The sequence below is a fragment of the Mesoplodon mirus genome, assembly GCF_964341445.2.
Source record: "Mesoplodon mirus genome assembly, chromosome: 5".
Taxonomy (NCBI): Eukaryota; Metazoa; Chordata; class Mammalia; order Artiodactyla; family Ziphiidae; genus Mesoplodon; species Mesoplodon mirus.
In genome coordinates this window covers 91,477,420-91,498,676 of record NC_138980.1, presented here as the reverse complement: position 1 = coordinate 91,498,676, position 21,257 = coordinate 91,477,420, and the positions used below count along the sequence as shown (strand labels likewise).

Below are 21,257 nucleotides of genomic sequence, written 5' to 3'. Positions count from 1 at the left end.
ACATATTTGTTGAGGTCATGGGGCAAGGAGAAGCTTATGCTGTGCTAAATGCCTGAGGGGCCTTGTTTTTTTCTTGCTAGTTAACAAAGGCCAGTATTTTTTTTTCTGCTGAAAAGAACGAATGTCTTGCTTTGTGGCCTGCACTTTCTTATTGTTCACTCACAAACTGCTTAATCTCAAACTAGAGTTTTTAAAAGCTGCTTTATTTTTTCCCTTTGTTCAGAAAATCTCTTCTTAGATATCCCTTATGAGATTTGTTTCCAAGCTTTCTTCTTGTACTTTTTCTCCTGGTTTACTTTGGGCTGTTATCAGCTTTTTGTACTTTGTTTTGTCTTCATCACTGAAAAGAAAAATCGCCCATTAAAAGTCTAGATTTGAAGTGTTGAACTTAATTCCCTGAGTCCAGTCCACAGTTTGGCTCTGATTACTGTACCAGGCTGACCTCCAGCCCAGGGGAGGGTGCCTTGGCAGAAATCTGAGAATTCCTCGATCAGTAACTCCCTTTTTTGGATTTATGGAGCCTTTAGGTGGATTGCTTTGTGTTAAGCATGTTCCTGTTGGAAAGGAATGAGGCTGGGATGAGAGGCGTTTGCACAATACAAACGTTTGCAACTGACCTCGGGTTCAGCACACTGAGTTCGCCAGCTACTGCTTCACCCCTGCCTTGAACCACACGCCACCCAAACCCCCCGAACTCACATAACGCATGGTTTCAAAGAGGGGTGACAAAGCAGAGTTGGGTAATGTTGTTAACCTTTTGTGGCTTGCTCCTGACTTGATTCCTTGCTCCACTAACTAAGTCTTTGTTCTTATTCTTAGAAATCAAATGTTAAAAGACTCAGCAGCCAAACAAGCAGAATATTATATTGTGGAACAGAGTGACTGTGAAAGCTCTTTGTGCTGACGATTAATTTCACACGTAAACACTTTCATTTTGTTGCCAGTGCGGAGACTTCCTTTTCCTTTCTCTGCCTAGTTGAAATCTAGAAATGAAATTCCACAGCTGTCAGGCTCCCACATATTCATCAGCAGCCTCTCAAGATGGCTTCACAACCAGCAGAGGAAATCGAGAGGATTCCACTATTAAACTCTACACAGCTTGTTTCAAACACCCCAACTCACAAAGTAAAGAGATATGAATCCTTTGCCTGCCTGACCTGTAATCACGGGCAGTAACATAATCTGCTGCATAACAGTAATAAAATGTGGACATTTTCTGTGCCCATAGTAAACATATGCACCCAAAGCAAAGTTAATGCCAGTGGGCTTAACCAGCTTGTGAGGTATGAACCCGGTTGTCTCTCCCACCCTCATTTCTACAGATTAAGAACTTACCAGGCCATGGAAAAACTGGGAGTGTCAGCAGGTGTTGTAATACAGCAGTGCCCTAAAAGGCCATGCCTTCCTTTCTAGCAGGAGGGCATTTGTGGTTGAGTGCAACAGTCAGGTGTTTGTTAAGTCTTTCTCTGTGATTACCCATTGTTACCACAGCCAGCTCCTGTGTGTGTGTGTGTGTGTGTGTATTTAAGTAAGGTCGCTGCATGTTTCACTTAGTTCTCAAACCAGAATGTTGGCCAACTTAGGGACCAACTAACACTTTTATTTTACTTTCCAGAATCTGCAGAGGTGACGTACACTATCTGAATGACCCAGTGTTCTGCATATTTATCTTTTGGTCTTCTAATTGCAGGTCATTTCCTCCACTGTGTACTCCATCTCCAAGCAGCATTCACAAGGTTAGGCAGATCTCTAAGAGTAGGTCTCTAGAGAGACAGCTCAGTGCATCATCTTTTGGCACCATCTAATCTTTGATGTAATGCTGTTCAGAGAAAATGACCTTGTAACTCATTTATGGTTTCAGTTTACATTCTGCCCTCTCCCATGACCAGTAACACCTGGGAGAAGACTGGCTTTTGAGGGAGATTCTTAATAGCACCACTTCAAAGAGTATTTGCAGAAATGAAGAGCATGTATGTGCACATAAATTCTCCTTGTATTACAGTACTGGGTTTCACAACCTCCCAGCCAATTAGGCAGAATAGAACATGGGTCCACGCACACACACACACACACGCACACATTGGCAGAGAGATGATAAAATATACTCCTTTGCTGCTCAAAGAATTAATTACGCAGGTTGGACATCTGCCACTCTAGTTCCCTCTCCTAATTGTTGGGGGTGGGCACCTATCCTTGGTAAGTCATAAAAAGCCCATTGTATAAGCATATAGAATCCCACTAAGGGTAGAAAATAATATTATAATTATGGCCATTAACAAGCAAGCCATGCAACATCTTCATAGCAGGTTTCTGAGAAGTTATGTTAACCAGTGAAGTAAGCAGCATATATGTCTGTGGTATATTTAGGCTCCAAATAAAGCCATGACCCTGCTTTGAAGATTGTTCTAATGTAACAGTCTCCCCAAAGAAATATTGATAAAGACAGTAAATGAGCAGAGGAAAATACGAATTTAGAAACAGGTAATAAATAGATATAGTTCAAAATTTACATGCAGTATGGTAGAAGTGATAGGAAGCATGTCAGTTAGATTGATTCTGTATGTGGACTGTACTGTTGGAAAATAAATAGCAAGTTCTGCCATGAAAAACTTGAGAGGTTAGAAAAAAGATTTGAATGATAATCTAGTTGGCATTTTGAGGGGCCGGGGTACCTTGCCTGAGTGGTCTCTGATTCCTCCACATTTTATTTTTCTAATTCGGACAAATTCTAATTTGGCAATAATCATTGCAAGCTAATTGTCTTATAGACTTTAAAAAATGAAGTTATTTTTCACTATGCGTTGCCCTGAGAATAAAACAAGCCTGGAAAGAAAGAAGGAAATAAAGATTACAAAAGGCAAAAACCATGAGCATTTTCTTCTAAACTTGTATGCAGTGATAGACAATTGAAACTTAAATGCCCAACCATCAAATACATTTAAGGGAATCAGGAAGAAATAGTACCTTTTCTCCATAAAACTGTATTAGTGGGGGGCTTCCCTGGTGGCGCAGTGGTTGAGAATCCGCCTGCCGATGCAGGGGACACGGGTTTGGGCCCCGGTCCGGGAGGATCCCACATGCCGCGGAGCGGCTGGGCCCGTGAGCCATGGCTGCTGGGCCTGCGTGTCCGGAGCCACAACAGTGAGAGACCCGCGTACCGCAAAAAAAAAAACCAAAAAAACTATATTAGTGGGTTAAGATATATTAAGTATACTTGAAAGCAAAAAAATTGGTTTTAACTAAGAATTGCTCATGGATATCTAAATACATATCTTTCATGATTAGTGTATTTAAACCAACATGATTCTTCATGTTCTGTTGTTTAGTCATCAATGAGATAAATGTAGCATTATAGAAAAAGATGCACTGACTAACATATTCAATGAGCATAAACACTCAACCTTCCCCCGAATTCAAGCAAAACCTTTGCATGTTCTCCAATTTAAAACATTAAAATATTTCATCCCCTCTGTATTTTCACAAATACTGATGTTTTCTTCATTGCTGAGGCTTGCTTCTCTGATTCCTGACATCTGGAAGAGCAATATTCGAGAGGGTTTGAGGAGTTTACTTGAGCAAAAACAAACAATTGTTTATTTTATATATGGAAGACAGTTTTAAGAGAACACACTTCTCTTGTGAAGACTAAGACAAACTTTGGTTTACTTGTTTAATAAAATAACAGTTGTGAGGGATTCCCATGTGCTTACATTTCTGAGGTGCTCACACCACCACCACCAAGAGAAAACTTGGTGAAGTTTAAGAGAGGAAACGTTAGTTTAACCGGTCTTCATGAAAAACACAAACTTGAATCCAGAAACATGAATGCAAGGGATACAATTTAAACCATGTGTCCACTTTCGGAGCATAGTTGACTAATACCAAGAAGAATGAACAGCTTTGGGGTCCAGCAAGAACATATGCTCTCCAGAAAGATAGATCAACTTACCCTCTTTTCTGACCCACATATTATCAGCACTCAGAAGCCTCTATCACAGGATCATTGTCAGCTTCTAATATTCTGAACTAGGTAAGCAGCAGCCTGTGGGGTTGCATCTGTGTTGTTACTATTGTGGCCACTGAGAGCTGTAGCGAGATCTGGCCGTGGAGGCGCCTCCCTGCACAGAGTTCATTACATCCTTACCCCTCAGCCTTCTGTCTTCCTTGGCTTGCATCTGGCAGCCATCACATACCCTCCCAGATCCCTCGCTGCCACCCTTATCTCCTCTGTTGACAGCACTAGTGGATGTCTTGCTAAATGTTGGTTTTGTTTGTTTTTTTAAATCTGTTGATGGATATTCCAACCGCTATTACAGTTGACATAACCTATACATTTTTTTAAATTGCACTTAAAACACACTGTGTTAGTCTCCTAGGGCTGTCAAAACAGAGCACCACAGACTAGGTGGCTTAAACAACAGAAATGTATTTTCTCACAATTTTGGAGTCTCGAGATCTGAGGTCCAGGTGTCAGCAGGGTTGGTTTCTTCTGAGGCCTCTCACCTTGGCTTGTAGATGGCTGTCTTCTCCCTGTGTCTTCACATGGTCTTCCCTCTGTGTAGACGTGTCCTGATTTCCTCCTCTTACAGGTACACCAGTCATAATGGATTAGGGCCCACCCATATGACCGCATTTTAACTTAATTACCTCTTTATTACCCTATCTCCAAATACAGTTACATTCTGAAGTATTGGAGGTTAGGACTTCAACGTATGGATTTTGGGGGGAACACAGTTCAGCCCATAGCACATGCTTTAAAATGATCTTTTAGAGGATCTATCGCCCCTGCTGTTTGCCTCCCCTGCCCCTTGATTTGAGCTCCTAGGACTCAGGAACTCTATTTCTCTTCTTGTGATATCCAGAATCTAACTGTGTGCAGCACACTGTGGGTATTTCACAAACTCATGGTGAATGCCTGCATGGACAAAGGTATTCTAAGTTATTTGAGAGTAAGGATAATGATTGTCATTGATTTTTTTCCTCTTAAGTCCTTCATGTTGAGTCTTCAAAACACCACAGGTATAGGAATGAACAAAGCTGTAATGTAGGTAGCATATATTTCTAATAATCTACCACCTTTTCCCAAAACCAAAAAATAAAAGTTTAACTATTCCCCTTTAGATTCCGTGTCCAGGGATATACTGAGTTCTTAGAGACCAGCCAGACAGGTGTTAAGAATGTAATTGAGATTCTTATATGTCCCTGCCATTTTTGGCTTAAAATGCTGACTCAGAAGGAGACTAGATGAATTTACCACAAGGCCAAAGTGACATTTATTTTTCCTAACATATACACTGATTACTTTATGATTCACACACTAAAAAAATGCCTAATTAGAAATGCCCTTGGTCAATCTGTAGCTAAATTAATACGTTTCAAAAGAACAAATTTGAAGTAGGGAAGGAAGTTTCCTTAGTTATGGATTTGCTGGCAGATACTCATTGGCATACAGTCACTGGCTGATTTTCTTTAAAAAAGGAAAGTTCTTGGAAAAAAACTTGTAATAAGTATTGTAACAGTAAGTATAATAATTTCTGAGGGTTAAGCTATTTTTCCCTACAGATCAGACCTGGGTGGCTTCAGTATTCATGTTTTGGACCTAGAAGTTAAATACTAATGTAGTGTCATTTTGTTAAAGTAGAATATCATAAAAAAGCATAAGAAAACAGATACAACATTTACTTGATTTTGCTTTTCATTGCATCCATGTGCCTACTATGTTTCTACATGTATTTCTATCAATGTTTTTGGTTTACAGTAGAATATTATTTCTTGCTAATATGTGTCATGTTTTTAATTATATTTAAAGCATGCCTTGAAAAGCAGTAATGTAGAGATGTCATCGTCTTTTATCTATTTATTTAAGTGAATTTACAGTAGATCCCAATTTGAGATCTCCTATAATTTCCCAAAGTGGGATTCTGTGTGCTGTGACTTTCTTTTAAGCCTTAAACAAAGCTTGTGTATCTAAGATTGCAGTTTTGTTTTTCTCACCCATTCCTGGTTCAAGGGAATGTCAGTGGTGGCTGTTCGTCCCAAACAAGGCAGATGGTGGCGTTCTCCTAGAAGGAGCTGAGCAGAGCAGGGAAAGCTGAGCAAGAGGCAGGAGTTTGCGATTGGGGGAACCGCATGGCCCAGAAAGCAGACCCAGTCCAAAGTCAGAAAACAGGCCCAGTTCTTGTAGCATGAGCTCTCAAATACTTAAGACCTAAATGTGTGTGGTGGCTGTGGACTGGTGTAATTTTGAAAGAGAGGTGGTAGACAATTTGCATTCTGGGATAATTCGAGGGCATCAGGATGGCGGAAAGAACCCAGCTTCAGAACCTGGGAGCCTGGCTTGGGTTTGAGTCCTATCCTACACTGTGTGACTTTGGGCAAGTCATGTGACCTTTCTGAGTTTCAGTTTCCTCTTCTCTGTAATGATAAGACCTATTTACAACTTACCTTCAGGTTAAATTAGGTAATGCATGCAAGATTGCTTCATACAGTGGGATGTGCCATAAATGTCCCTGGGGTTGAGCAAAGATAGTTTCTGTTAGACTCTCCCACAAAACCGGCACAGCCGTCACATTTTGTGCCTCAGACCCCCTGACCAAAGTGACTGATTGGGACATTGAAAACATTGCAGTCAGCCCGATGATTAGGCTACCACATCTAGTGCTTTCAAAAATAAACAAAAAAAGACATACAAGTCTGTTAACCAATTAATGAGGTGTAATTCTTAATATTATTTATTAAATGTGAAGCTCATTTACAGCATCTAGAGAATCAGATCTGGAGGGAATCTTACCTAATTTTCTCCCCTCCCTTCAAGCAGGGCTGTATCAAATGTAAATTAGCCCTGACAGATGGTTGTTGGATTCGGTTTCTAAATTTCTTAAAGAAGATTTCACAGTTTTCCTCTCTAAATTCTTTTAGTAATTTAACAATTCTTATGCCAAGTTCTTCCTTACAGCTGACCTAAATCTGTAGTTGTAATTTAAGTCCTTATCCCCCTACTCCTGCCTTTACCAGAGATGGAGAAGAGCTGGTCAGCAACCTTCTTAGGATGGTCATAACCCTTTTTAATATTGAAAGAAGAGTTGCTCAGTGGGACTCACTCTCCACCTCGTCCCACCCCTGCCCCACCCCCATATGCAACAGCTAGCATTCTCTGAATCATTCATGGCAATGCCACCAGTCCCCTGCCCTGCCCCTCTCTGAGACACTTGGCTACTTTCAGGCAGCTGGGCAGAGTGTGTTGTCAGCGGACGTGTGGATCTGGGGAGGATGCAGGCTGCTTCTTCCTTTCCTCCATATGTTTTGTGCATAATTGAGCCTTCTAATAAATGAATCAGGATTTAACAGTGTTTGGTGGGTACATGACACATTTATCTCATAAACATGGAGTTTTGCAAGGATACTTATCACAGGTTGCTTTGAAAATTAGGCCTCCCCAGTGCCTTAGTTTGCTCAGGCAGTAAGCCATGAAGCTACCACTTTGCATGCTAAAAGACAGCACTGATTGATATCTCTGCTCTGCTGGACTTGGTCTTGGAAGACATTGAGCTAAAACTCTCCTGAGTGCAGTGTACATTCAGAAGCACACTGACAGCCTGAAAGAGCGGACGGGCTTCCCCAGCACTCTAAGTTGCAATTGGCAAATAAGTGACCATTGAGGAGAATTGAGCTCATTAAGCTGTTCCCAAGTGGTTTCAGAGTGGATCCAGTTTTTAATCTGAATGTGTGTACTTTTATGTCTCTCTAGGTTTATTACCCAGAGCTTTCTGTCTGGGTCAGTCAAGAACCATTTCCAAACAAGGAAATGGAGGGAAGGCTTCCTAAGGTAAGATCTCTAGCTGACATTTTGTTAAGGTTTTTTGTTTTTTTTCCATTTAGAAACAATTTTTTTTTCAAAACCCAATTATTTCTAATTTTAATACTCATTATTGTCTACTATAATAATCCATTAACCTGATACTATTATGACCTTGGAAATAACATATACTACAAAAAGAAAAAGAATATCCTAAAGTCCCGTGACTCTTACAGTTCATACTATCTTTCTTGACAAGTCCAAAGTCCAAAGCAAATTTTCATTTAAGAATCATGGAACCAATTTGTCAAATGTACCTTTTACAGGTTTTTAATTTGTTCCATTCCTGGGTGGATAAACTCAAATATGAGATATCTAACTAAAAGATATCTTAAAAGTATAAGATGGTGACAGTTTTGTCTGGTAATAATACCTGACTATCTGATAAGATTACCCATGAAACAAAACAGAAAGAATATAAAAAAGCTGTTATATTTTTTCTTCTAATTTTTAGCCTAAAAATATTTTCTATAGACATGCTTTCATCGTTCAGACATCTTAAGGCGTGACAATTCTCTGCCTTAAGGAAATTTGTAAAATTTACATTTTAGATTTTAGCAGCATTTCAAAACAGCAACAACAACAAAAACATTTACCAGTTTCTACTGTAGATACCTTTGGACTTTCCTGTTAGGGTAAATATCAATTTGACCTTAAGCAAGGAGGACTGTACTTTTTACCACTGACCTATTGATTTTGCAATTAAAAAAAAAAGTAGAGTCCATTGAAAATAAAATTTCCATTTAAAAATTAAGTGTGGGCTTCCTTGGTGGCGCGGTGGTTGGGAGTCCGCCTGCCGGTGCAGGGGACACGGGTTCGATCCCTGGTCCGGGAGGATCCCACATGCCGCGGGGCAGCTGGGCCCGTGCGCCACAACTACTGAGCCTGCACTCTAGGCCCCGCGGGCCACAACTACTGAAGCCCATGGGCTTAGAGGCTGGGCTCTGCAACAAGAGAAGCCACCGCAGGGAGAAGCCCGCACACCACAATGAAAAAACCAAATGCAGCCAAAAATAAATAAATTCTATAAAAATTAAGTGTAATTGACCAATGGAGAGGACTCCCCAGCTACTACTATCATTTCAACTTTGGGAAACTATCTTACTTACCCTTAATGGTTTCAGCAATTTCCTATCTTTTATTAACAGGCAGACATTAGTTAAAGAGATTATGTCTACTGGCAGTTTGCACTGGAAGAAAACAATTCTAAATCACTTTTAATCTTTCAGAGAATTTCTGAAGGTCAAGGTCGAAATCATTGGCAGCAAAGTAGGTGAACCAAATGATTTGGGCCCTGCCTGACCTAGAGTTGTTCTGATCTTGTAGAGTTGGAGTGGAGGTGTGCTAAAATACTGGAGCTTTACTTAAAACACACCCACACCCCACCTCCTCAGCAGGACCACACCACCGGGGGCGCCATATAGTCTAGACATTCTTTACTGGGCCACCTCAAGGCATAATTCCCCTGAGTAGCTGAGGGGAAGATGTGATTATGGAAGAGAAGGGGGAAAGTATAGTCTTTTCATTAGTTCGCGCCCCATTGAGGCATCCAGAGGTCCTCTCTTTGATACTGGTGGCATCAACCAGAGGGGCAAGACTGGGCAAGTTCCTCAATGAGGTCAACAGTGCCTCCCTTTCCTCTTGGAAGGCCAGTCTGTGTCCTAGGCCTTGCCTGCATTGAGGTATGCTCCAGGAGGCTGGCATAGTGGATCCTGGAATTCAGGTCTTCTGTTATTTTGAGTTCTTTCCTCTCTAAATATATGAATAGTATTTCAAGCATAATATATTTGTCCTTTTTCTAGCTGTTGCCTTCTGGAAAAGCACGTCTTTGCATAATCATATGAAAAACAATCTTGGCTTACTTGGCCCAAAGCACATTATTGAGTAACTGGGGGATTCATATACTAACAGTCATCAGCAGAGAGGGCCATCCTACCTGAGGTACCTCAGCGAAGGGACGTCTAGGAGCACATCCCCTCCTCCAGCCTTCTGGATTACTCAAGTTCCTCAGTCCTGTAGGGACCATTATATGGTGGATGATGGAGGAAGATATGACACTGTGTATGAATTCTTGCAGGGCCTTACTTGTGGGGAGTAAGACATCTTTGTGTCTCCTCTTCAAAATACCTCCTCCCCTTGCTGCAGAAGCTTGAAATTCCTTTAATGGGGGCAGAAATATCTTTTTTTTTGTTGTTAATGAAGGACAGGAGGTAGGGACTGAAATCTAGTAAATTCCAGCCTCCAAAGGGAGTAGGCACAGAACTTTATCTCCCCAGGAGCTCCCCAGGGTGCCTCATAGCAGAACTCCCTGCATGGTTTACCACCACTGCCTTGTTATCCTCCAGTTATTTAGGTGTCTCCCATACAGCAAGTTAACTAAGCGCAGGCTGGAGGGACTGCTTTTGTCTCTGTTGACTTAAAATCTAATAGAGTGCTCAATCCATATAGTAGGCACACAAAACATGAATAATGAAGGGAAGACATGTGTGAACATTTTGGGTCCTTGAAAGAGAAAAAAATAGTAAACATGATAAATTCAAATCTGAAAGAATCTCCTTCACATTTTTTTTTTCCTGAAAGGACTTCTTTCTCAATTACCCAGATCCCACCCAGCTCTTTATTTCATTTTGTTGTATATTTTTTTATGGAGATAAGAGATTAGTAAAACTGAGACTTATATAAGGACCAACTGATGTTCTATATATTCACTTCACAGTAAGTCTGAAGGAGGCAGTGTTAAGGCCAGCCATGCAAAGAGCATAGCTGTTGAGTGAAATGTGTTATGAACTTTTGATTTCCCTTTCTAGGCCTATGACAGCCATTGAATTCTTCATTTGTCCAAAACTTAAGCTTGTCATATCCTGAACCATGATGCTAACTGGTTGATAGGGGAGGAGAAACAGACATTAAAGACATCAAGATTATAGTGGATTTCTTTTTTTAAGTAGTGGGATTGCATGCCAAAATTTCAAGATTGAAATTATTTTCACAAGTGAAGGGACCTGCCCAATACAATGCTTTTGGATATTTATCTAGATCCTTAAGTGTGTGTAAATGATAAATTATATTTTAATTTAATTTTCTGGTTTGGTCCTGTTGGTATTTAATGATACCAAAACAACCTCTAAATCACAAACTAAGACTGGAGCATTAAAGTACGTACTGAGTGGATTTCATATACATTCTAAAAATGTTACATGCTCTCAAAGTCTGAGATTTTAAAAAAATATTTAGGTATAACAGATGTTTAATATGGGAACCCTATACAGTAAATAAGTCTTCTTAAAGTTGAATTATCTGTTACATTTAGTTCACTCTGGCGGCTGCTGAAAACATTTATTTGGTTTCAAGTTGCTTGGAAGTCCCTGACTTCTGAATTAAAAAAAATTCGAATAAAGTAATTTGCAAATCACAAAGCAAGATTATCACTTTAACCCAAGAACTTACATCCAGTCAAATTAGCTTATTATAACTATCCTGTTAGAACATGTGACCTGAACAAAAAGGAAAAGAAAAAAAAAACATCTTTTAAAACCATAGTGGATAATTTTTTTAAAGACAACTCCAGTAATCAAGTGTTAGGCTAAAAGAGACTCTTGTCAAATGTTCACTGTATTCATTTCTGAATGAGGCATAAAGTCTAGTTGTAATAAGACCTTTATTTTGCATCATTGTTTGGGCAAATGGGCTTCATTGTCCTGTCCTCTTGCTGTTTGGTTGTGATGGGGAGCTTCTCCCCATGGGTACTCAAAGGATCATCAGTCACAGTGCGTTTGGATTCTCCTAGTCAGAAACACGAAACCCTTACTCATCAGGATCGTGAGGAGAGACTAGAAAAGCCCCAGTCAGTCCAATCTAGCTGAATCTCACTCTCTTCTGGCCTTGGTTTCCCACTAGTCTCCTCTTTTCTGCAGCCGCTGCCTTCCCACCCCCAGCCCACATGATTTCCCTCCCAAACACTCCCCTGCCTTTGGTACCCACTTCTGGTTCTTACTGTAAGGCCCATAGGGACTGTCCCAGTTGCTTCTAGAATAAACTGTACATAAATTACATTTGTGCAGTTGTGGTATGCTTTAAATATTTTTATTATGTATTAGAAAACAAGTATCCCTTCCCACCACGGCCACTGAACTCTTTTTAAAAAAAGTGTTAGCACTCCTAGGAACACCTCTCACCCAGTCTTTTGTCGGGGGTCCGATTGGATTCTGGAAACTGTCTTCAGGAACCTGACTCTGGTGAATGCTGTCTCCTACATGGCTCGGCCCAGCCATTAGGGACGCGCTTGATGCCACTGCAGCCACGGTGGCTAGTGTTTAGTTACTTCATGTGCCGACAGACCTAATATTTACGTTCAGGTGAACTGTGTTTAATATGTAAACTCTGCAAAACACCAGGAGTTCAGGGATAAAAGGCGGGAGAGAGAAGCAAAAGTTTTCAAATGGTTTTAGGAGCGTGACTCAGTGTGTCTCTTTTCTGTGTGTGTCTGTCTGTGTGCTCTTCAGGGAAGACTTCCTGTCCCAAAGGAAGTGAGCCGCAAGAAGGATGACCAGACCGAGGCTGCCTCCCTGCATCCACTTGGCAGCAGTGAGCTCCACTCCCCGGGAATCAGTTACCTCCTCTCTTTTTAATCACCTCCATTTGTATTACACATGGTGTATGGGTATTGATGAGGTCATGGTATCATATATGGGATTTTTTTCTGTGTAAATCATCAAGTATAAGAAGAAACTATGGGACTCTGAGCCTTGCTTTAGAGAATTTACAGTGGACAAATAGGTATCATCAAACCAGTTTTTAATCATTCTGACTCAAGTGAAAACGCTCAGAATTTCACACTGTGAATCCACGTTTACAACCCTTACAGGTGGGCCTTCAGGCCTGGTTTGCTACGACGATGTCTTCCACAACTCAAACCCCCTCTGCTCTCACACAACCGGTCCACTTCTGCCTTTTCACTCACACAGCTCCCGACTGCTTCTTGCAGAGGCTGAGAGTCCCCATTTTTTTTTTTCATTTAGATGTAACAAGCCCAGTAGTTTATGTTCATCAATTGTCTGTATATCTCTATATTTTATCCATGTACTCTTTCGATGTATAGAAGTAGTTTGAAACTCATTGTTTCCTTGTGGTAAGTGACCGAGATGCTGCCACAGGACCTGAGACACTGATGAATGGTGCTATTTTGGACTTTCAACATGCTCCTTGGCAAGGTAGCTCTGATGGAGTTATTTTTTATTTTCATGTTCTAAGAAGGTGTTGGTACTCTGTTTCCCCGAATGTTGTTCTCTAGACTGGATTGACTTGTTCTCCTTGTGTCTTCAGTGTGGCTTTCTTCTTCAGCGTTGTAGGTTGAGTGAGTGCCACCACAGAGCAGGAGAGACCCACGTCTCATGGGCTGGCACTCCTGGACACGCAGTCACTGTAGCGGGAGCAATCACAAAACTGTAATTTCCTTACCAAATCTCTTCCTTTCCATAGCCTCGCCTGCCTCACTTAGAGAACGAAAAGCAATAATTTGACAGGCATTTTTAGGTGTCTCTTTTGGTTCTTTTTATTTGAAAGAATATTTGGGGAAGAAAGGGCAAACTTTTTTTTTAACAAATGCCCTCTGGAAAAAATCTAAAAAACTGACATCTCAGTAGGAACATGAAAATTACACCTTTCCCAAAAATTAGGTTGGAAAAAAATGTTTTTACAAATTTTTTTTTTTTAAAGGCAGAGCACTCTTTTCCGGCAGTTCTGATAAGCAAGGTGTAGATTTTACATTTTTGTCCTTGCTCCCAAGGAAATGGACAAACAAAAATACAATCAGACAATACCATCCACTCATGGAATGTTGTTGTGTTAGCCAGTCTGAAAGCCCACCTTAATTTTTATATAACTGTCTTTTAGCTCTTCCTTTGACAGGGCAGGCTTTGTTCTGAACTGTCCCGCTTCTGACTGTTACACATCAACCAACGCATGCACTGCACTTCTTCGTTCTCTTCTTGCTCCCCCATTGGCCTGAGTTTCCTGTGCATTTCCCCCTTCCCTCCTTTGTTAGAATAGGTATATCCGCTGTGTAAATAGAGCAAGAAAACAGTATTCTGCATCTGTGGCATTTCCGTAGAGTTGCAGTTGTGTACTGCTGAATATGCAGGCTTTTGTAACAATGTGATCTTTACTGATGCACTCACAACAAGTACCCAATGTATTTTAGCTATTTTAGTAGTATTCAATAAATATGCAAGCTGTATGGTAACTGGCTTGGCTCGTCATTGGAAAGGGCTACTTTTGAATGCTTTCACTTGTTCATGTTAATTCATGTGCTCTCAGAGCCCCAAAAGTAGACCCAAGGACAAATATCAAAAGAGATAGAATCAGCTCTGCCTTTCATGCATTTTCCCTTCTGAGGGTTTTATGAGATTAGGGGCTAGGCAGTGGCTCATTAGGATGGTATTTGCAGAGCTGCCTCTGGGTACAAAGGAGAATTAAACCGAGACCCTTTTATTTCTATATTTTTCTCTTTCAGAGCACTCCCACACACCTCAAAACATTCTTTTTTACCCCTTGCCATAAAGACCTACTCTGTGGTATTCTTTACCCATCTCAAAAGATACCTGACCTTGCTGCTTCATGGAATATTTACACACACACACAAAAGTGTACAAATGTATAAGACAAAAGGCTTTATCCACTTGTAAGTGGATAAAAATTTGAGATAGGATTTTAAATCATGAATTCATATATAGCCAGCTACCTGGAATCTAGCAAATGATAAGCTAACATCACAGCTGGGAGGAGTTACATCTTGTCTTCTTGCCCTGGTTAAACTGGGACAGGAAAGGTGATGAGGCCAGGCCAGGAGGATGGTAGGCTGGGTTGCTTTATGCCCCTCTGTGTTAATCTATTGCCACGTAGCACATTACAACCATACCTGACATCTTGGAACAACAAAATTTGCTTGTCTCACAGATTCCATTGGTCAGGAATTCAGGAGCAGTTGACCTGGTGTTTATGGCACAGGATCTGTCCTGGGTTTGCAGTCAAGAGGTGAGCAGGTTGTAGTCATCTGAAGGCTTAAACAGGGCTGGAGAATCTGCTCCCAGTATGGCTTGTTCACATGGCTCTTGGCAGGAGAACTCAGTTCCCCCATGCATGGGCTTCTCCACAGGGCCACTTAAGTGTCCTTATGACCTCTCGCTTCCCCCGCAGTGAGTAATTCAAGAGAGAGCTGGGAGCAAGCCATAATGCCTGTGACCTATTCTCAGAATCACTATCATCCATCATATTCTATTCATTAGAAGCAAGTCACTAAGTATAGCTCACATTCACAGGGAGGGAATTAAGCTCTACCTCCTGAAGGGAGGAGTATCAAAGAATTTGTGGACACATTAGAAAACCAGCACACCATCTGAAGTTAAAGCCTCAGGGTAATTGTAGGCCAGGGGCTGGAAGTGAGAACGGCTGAGAGCAGACCTATAGCTATTTCTTTGATTGAAGAAGTTTTTACAGTCCTTGGACCTCCAGAGACTGAAGGCAAATGAGGAGAGCATCCAGGAACTATAATACTATTTACTAATCCAAGTGCTATTAGCCCTGAAAGGAATATTTAGAAAATGTTAATGGAAGCTGTAAAAACAGGGAAGTTGAAATAAATGACGTTTAAAAGTCCATCCAACTAAATGGCTTGGGTTTGATGATGACAACTCCCTCAGTCCCCATGAAGCTTGAAATACTAGATAATTGACCATGCACTTCACTCTAAACTTGCAGGACCCACGTGTGAATCAGCTACGACTTGTTCAGGGTTAATAAACTGCTGAAGCGGAGCTGGAGCTAAGAAACTGGAGCAGTAGCTGGAGTCAGAGCGGGAGACCCAAACTTTAGTTAAAGACTGCTTTGTTCTCTCTCTAGAGGTAAAAATATCACCCAGTTGCCTTTGGGCGGACAGAGATTGGTAACTAACAACCGCGGACCAGATATGACCTGTAGACTTGTTCTGTTTGGCCTGCAATGTGTTTTACAAAAATGTTGATTTAATTGCCAACATTTACAAATTGGAAGATTTCACATGAAAATTCAGGTTTTTGGCTTCCCTTGAAAAATGGAAGCTGAGTAGCAGCCTCCATCTCTGGTGAGGCCTGGCCCCTCCATTATCCAGTCTCACTCTGCTAATCTCAGACCCCATCTGCTTTGTTCATTTACATCACCTGCCTCCCTCTTTTGGCCTGTGAGTTTGCAACATGAAACTTCTAGTTTCAGAAGATGGTGATGTGCTTATTTGCATCAACAAAGAGCCAGGGGATCTTCTACCTTCTGTTTGATAGCTGGAGCACGTGCATGTCTGTGAACACCAGACTGGAAACAGAGGCTCCTCATTACTGGTCCCCAAACAGGGGCTGCTGCAGTTCTCTCTGCACCTCTGGGCCCTCTTTTCAACTTTTCAGTTATTCTCCTCCAGTGACTGAGATCCCCAGGCTAAAACATCTTGGACTGGGTTAGGTTAGGCTACATATGGGTCTGATAAGTGCATGGTTTTCAAGCCGGGGTATGTGTAACTCAGAGTATGTGAAGTCTTTCCAGGGAGTACATACATGCTCATGGATATTTTTAAGGAACTCATTTCTAGATCCTCTATGCAAACTAGACGTGTTCTAAGATTGTTCTGCTGAGAATGAATCTGTATTCACAATAGTCCTCTCCCCACATTATATAAAAAAAGATACAGGTCTCATACATCCCAACTCTTAATATAACAAATTGCCTTAATATGACACAAAAACCCCAGATGTGGCAAACAAAGAGAAAGGTTCCTTTAATGATTAATCATAAGTCCATAATGCTTTGGGCTTTCCCTTCTTATACACACAAACTGACAGATTAGAAAACACAGAAGTGAGGTGTTTGGACTCATTTGGATTTTCAGAATTCAGATAATACTGGTAAAGTGGAGTGATGGAAATAATGACAATTTTTATTTAATGCTTTTTCCTCTTTCTCCTCCTGACTCTTGTCAAAGAATGCCTTGCACTTGAGGGAGAGTCCTGAGAGAGTGAAGCAAAGAGAAAATCAGTAGGAGACATCAACTACCCAAAATGGCTTGTTCATGTAATTGTAAGCAATTTTTTTCCACTATTCTCCATACTTATCCCTAGGATATTTCTTACCTGGGAGGAAAGTAACTTAGAACAGCTAAAGCAGTATAAGTTTGCAATGCTGATTATTTTCAATGTAATTAGGATGCCTTTTAAAAATACTCAATTTTTACACGATAAAATGGATAAAACTCAAGAATAAAAAATTTTCATATGGATTCTTTCAGACTTGATGTGCATTAGTTAATAAAATTACCAAAAACCTGTGGTATCAAAACATAGCATGAAATATTTGTTTCAATTATAGTCAATTCTCATCATATTCTATCTTATAAAACGTTTAATATCTTTTTCATAACAACAACAAAAAATATTATGTGCTGCTAGACTGATAAGCAGCCTAGAACCTTTCTATTATTTGTGGTGTTTCTGATTTTTACACCAGTTCTTACTTATTCTCCAAAGTCAGTCGGCAGCATTCAGTAACCTCACATAGTTTTACTAGAGATACATCATGCCTTTCATCATTCTTACTTGATTGAGAAAGTGTATGGATCATTTTGTTTTTATAACTTATTTAAACATGCAATAATTAATTATATTAGCTCTATATCATTTTCATTCTGATTGGTTTTAGTGATCAATTTCACAAGATATGCTTTTAATTCTCATTGATTTTTATAATAATCCTCAAAATAGCTACTTGAATTGAAAAATGAAGTCAAAGTTTTTTTTCTGACAGAAAGTGAATCTGATTTGACTAATTGGTTTAACAGTGAAGACTGGCTCTGCCAATGAGGTTTGTGATGGACATGTTCCGTAAACGGGCTGAACCTGCAACTCCAAGGTAACAGTAATATGGTTAAGGGAAGAAATAAGATCAAAATATTTTATCCAAAAGCATTATTTTGGCAAAAGTATGAAATTAGTAATATATCTGGTTTTCCTTTCATTTCTGAAGACATGGGATTAAAAAAGGTGGGTCTAGGTGAAAGCGTTACAGCATAATTAACAATCGTTTGGTAAATCGTAGCAAAGATCTTTCTTCCCAGAAATTGAGAAAGTGAATTAGATTCTAATGACGAGAAGAAATCTCTTTGCAAGTCAGGGTGCTTTCCAATTCGTTGCTTATAAGAAAAATGCAGAAGGACCTAATCAAGTTGTCAGGTGACAGATTAGAAATATTTTTTGATAATCATTATATGAATTTTGGCATATAACATGGAAGGAGATCAAAGAGTTGAATTACATTGCTATAATAAAACACTTCCAATTCCTACAGTTCATAGCTTAAAAACAAACAAACAAAAGAAATAGAATTGATGACAGCCCCTGTCTCATTTTAGCAATAAGTAATATTCATCCACGGATACTAGAACTAACTGAAAAAATTCATCGTCTCATTGAGGTGCATTTTCATTATAATTTCAATTTTTGTGTTTAATAATTAATATAATATATGCATGGAGTTTTAATTAGTAGTGAATTGCTAATAATGCTAATTCATCCACGCAGATTTCTTTAATGCTTACAGTTTTATGGTCACAGAAGATAAAAGTTTTAAAATTTAGATACATTTTTTTATTGCAGATAAATGTGATAGGGTGATCAATATTTATTAACATAAGATTCTTAGAGGGAACTGGAATAAAAATTTAAGTTCATGAAAGAAAAAGTCAAATTTCTGCAAGTTAAAGAATTGTTTGTTTTTAAAAATAAAATTATGGATTATCAGTTGCACGGTGTTTGGATTTTATTGTATACATTTATGAAAGAGATTCAACTTTTATGTTAAAACAGAAACATTTACAATATACTCCAAATTATAACCTTTGAAAGTATTTAAATTTACAATGAAAAACTTTACTATTAACTTAAAAATTGCATGATGGAAATACTCTATTAAGATTCTCTTTTTTTAGAACAAAAATGTTTTAAAATCTCTGAGCTAGATAACCACCTATCCACTGGGCTTTGAGGAACTCACTCTTGGCCAGAAATACTTCTCACCCAGCGCCAGTGCCTGAATTCCCCCATTATTCTTCTGAATGAAGAAGCCTTGAAGTTTGCTGGCCATGAATTTAGTGCACTGCAGGGAACAAGACTCCCAGGGAACACAGCAGGAATGAATTTTGATGGGGAAGGGAAAGAAAGATCCAGACTGCCTGTCAATGGATGGTCCACTGAGGCCCTACTGCACAGGGAAATGGCAGGAGGAAGATCTCAGAGATCAGTCTTCCTGGGCTGCGAATTCAGTAAGTCGGTAATTCTCAGAGCCTTTACTTCATTTCCTTACAAGGTCAAATCTCTTTAGTGCTAATCCTTTTCTTCCAAATTCTTTTAAACACTTCGTTATACCTCTATCTAGCATATCCAAAAGGCGGGGGTGGTGGTCAGTGGTCACAGGAGAAGGGGGCCCAGGTCAGTGAGAGGTAGGGTTATACAGCAGGCTCCCAATCCTTGAGTCCTTGGGACCCCAGCACTACTGGAGAAAAGCCCATAGAGCGGCAGGCAGCTTGGGCATCAGGGCAGAAAAAGGGGGTCGTCTTCTTTTATTGTGTGTGTGTCCATTAGGCTTCCCTCTGAGCATAACTACATAGAAATAATGTGAAATTGATCTATTCCCTCTCACAATACACAGTGCCATTAACACATAGCTTAGCTATTTCCCTGAGAGACCCATGCAGCTAACGTGAAAGCCTCATGGAATAGAGAATCTTAAGAATGCATTAATTTGCTGATCCTTCAAGTTGGGCAACTTTAATTATTAGTTGGAACCTTTCTGAGCCTAACGCTTGTATTACTTTCCACCCACCCTTTGGTCCTAGCTGAGTTCTCAGAGCTACAGAGGTTAAGTGGGCTCTTCTTCCACACAACAGCCTTCCGTGTCCTGCTCCCTCACCTTTTTCTCCTCCAGGCAGAACTGCCTCAGTTCCTTTAGCCAGTTCCCCTGTGATCTGTTTTCTGGAGCTTTCAACCCCCTATTGCCCTTTTACAAGAACCCTTGTTTGTGGCTGACCCAGCTCTTTTTTTAAAAATGATAGCCGAGGTCTGGAAAGGATCAAGGGTCGAGGCTTACACCAGGGACACATTATATGGCTCGCTGGCCATCGGGGTGTCCTGTGACGTAGGTAAGCTGAGGGAGCAGGGGTCCCGTTACTGTCCCTACAGCTGCTGTAGAGCCCCTTGCCCTCTGCTCCCTGACACTTGGGGCAGCCCCAGTCCCGAGCCAAGTCTCTGTACACCCCTCACCATAGTGTCGCTCCCAGTGCCCCTGAGAAGGAGGAAGACAGTCACGTCTTTTCTCAGAGGCCCTAGACCTCCTCCTCCCTCGTCTCCCTGGGCTGTTTGTACCTATGGTTCTGGAGAACTGGGAGAGGGGAGCAAGCAAGGGTAGCCACTCAGGCCTCCTCAGAGGCTGCTTCCCTGTCTCGCTCCTTCAAATCCCAAAGCTAGCTTCTGAAAAGCAAATGTTCCCTGCAGAGCTAAGGGGCACGGCTTTCTTGGAGAGAGGGGTAACTGGGATGCTCTAATTTGTCATTAACAGCTAGGATCTGCTTTGTCAGATGTGATAATGAAGGAGCATTTTATGTGAGTTCTCGTGGAGGAGGACTAGCTTAGAGGGACATTTAAAAAGTGTGGTAGCAGCTCCTGGGAAGAGTGTGAAAAATAGCCACTTGCTCATTGTCTGTGTAGGACACTTGAGGAGCTGCCACTTATATCACTTCACATATGGCCCCTCTGCAGTGGTACGAGGTCAGAATCATTAGCTCGGCTGAGGGATAATTAGTTGCCCATAGTGGAATAGCTTGTCTAAGATGGCAGAGCCTTTTCCTTAATCTTTACATTTCCTACACACTCTTACATGGCTTTTGGGGATGCAACATGGTGTTAAACGTTGACTTAGCATGCTGCTCATCAATTCCATGCCTAGGTGTACAGCCAAAGAACTGAAAATATGTGTACACAAAACAAATGTATATGGCAGCATTATTCATATTAGCCAAAAAGAAGAAATGACTTAAATGTCCATCAACTGATAAACAGCTAAACAAATGTGATATAGCCACACAATGTAATACTGTGCAGCAATAAAAAAGCAATGAGGGCTTCCCTGGTGGCGCAGTGATTGAGTCCACCTGCCGATGCAGGGGACACGGGTTCGTGCCCTGGTCTGGGGAGATCCCACATGCCGTGGAGCGGCTAGGCCATGGCCGCTGAGCCTGCGCGTCCAGAACCTGTGCTCCGCAACGGGAGAGGCCACAACAGTGACAGGCCCGCATACCGCAAAAAAAAAAAGCAATGAAACACTGATACATCTACAA

General features: G+C 40.7%; 1 protein-coding gene across 4 annotated transcripts in view; it reads left to right on the top strand.

Annotated features, from left to right (window-relative positions):
- Positions 1–14,096, top strand: part of NREP (neuronal regeneration related protein) — a 29,743-nt gene extending 15,647 nt beyond the window's left edge. For all 4 annotated transcript variants that reach the window (XM_082621421.1, XM_082621420.1, XM_082621419.1 and 1 more), the window contains exons 4-5: positions 7,748–7,825; positions 12,358–14,096. In XM_082621421.1, coding sequence (XP_082477547.1) covers positions 7,748–7,825; positions 12,358–12,483 — 204 coding nt within the window. In that variant the 3' untranslated portion in view covers positions 12,484–14,096. The remainder of the gene's footprint in view (positions 1–7,747; positions 7,826–12,357) is intronic.
- Positions 14,097–21,257: the final 7,161 nt, after the last annotated feature.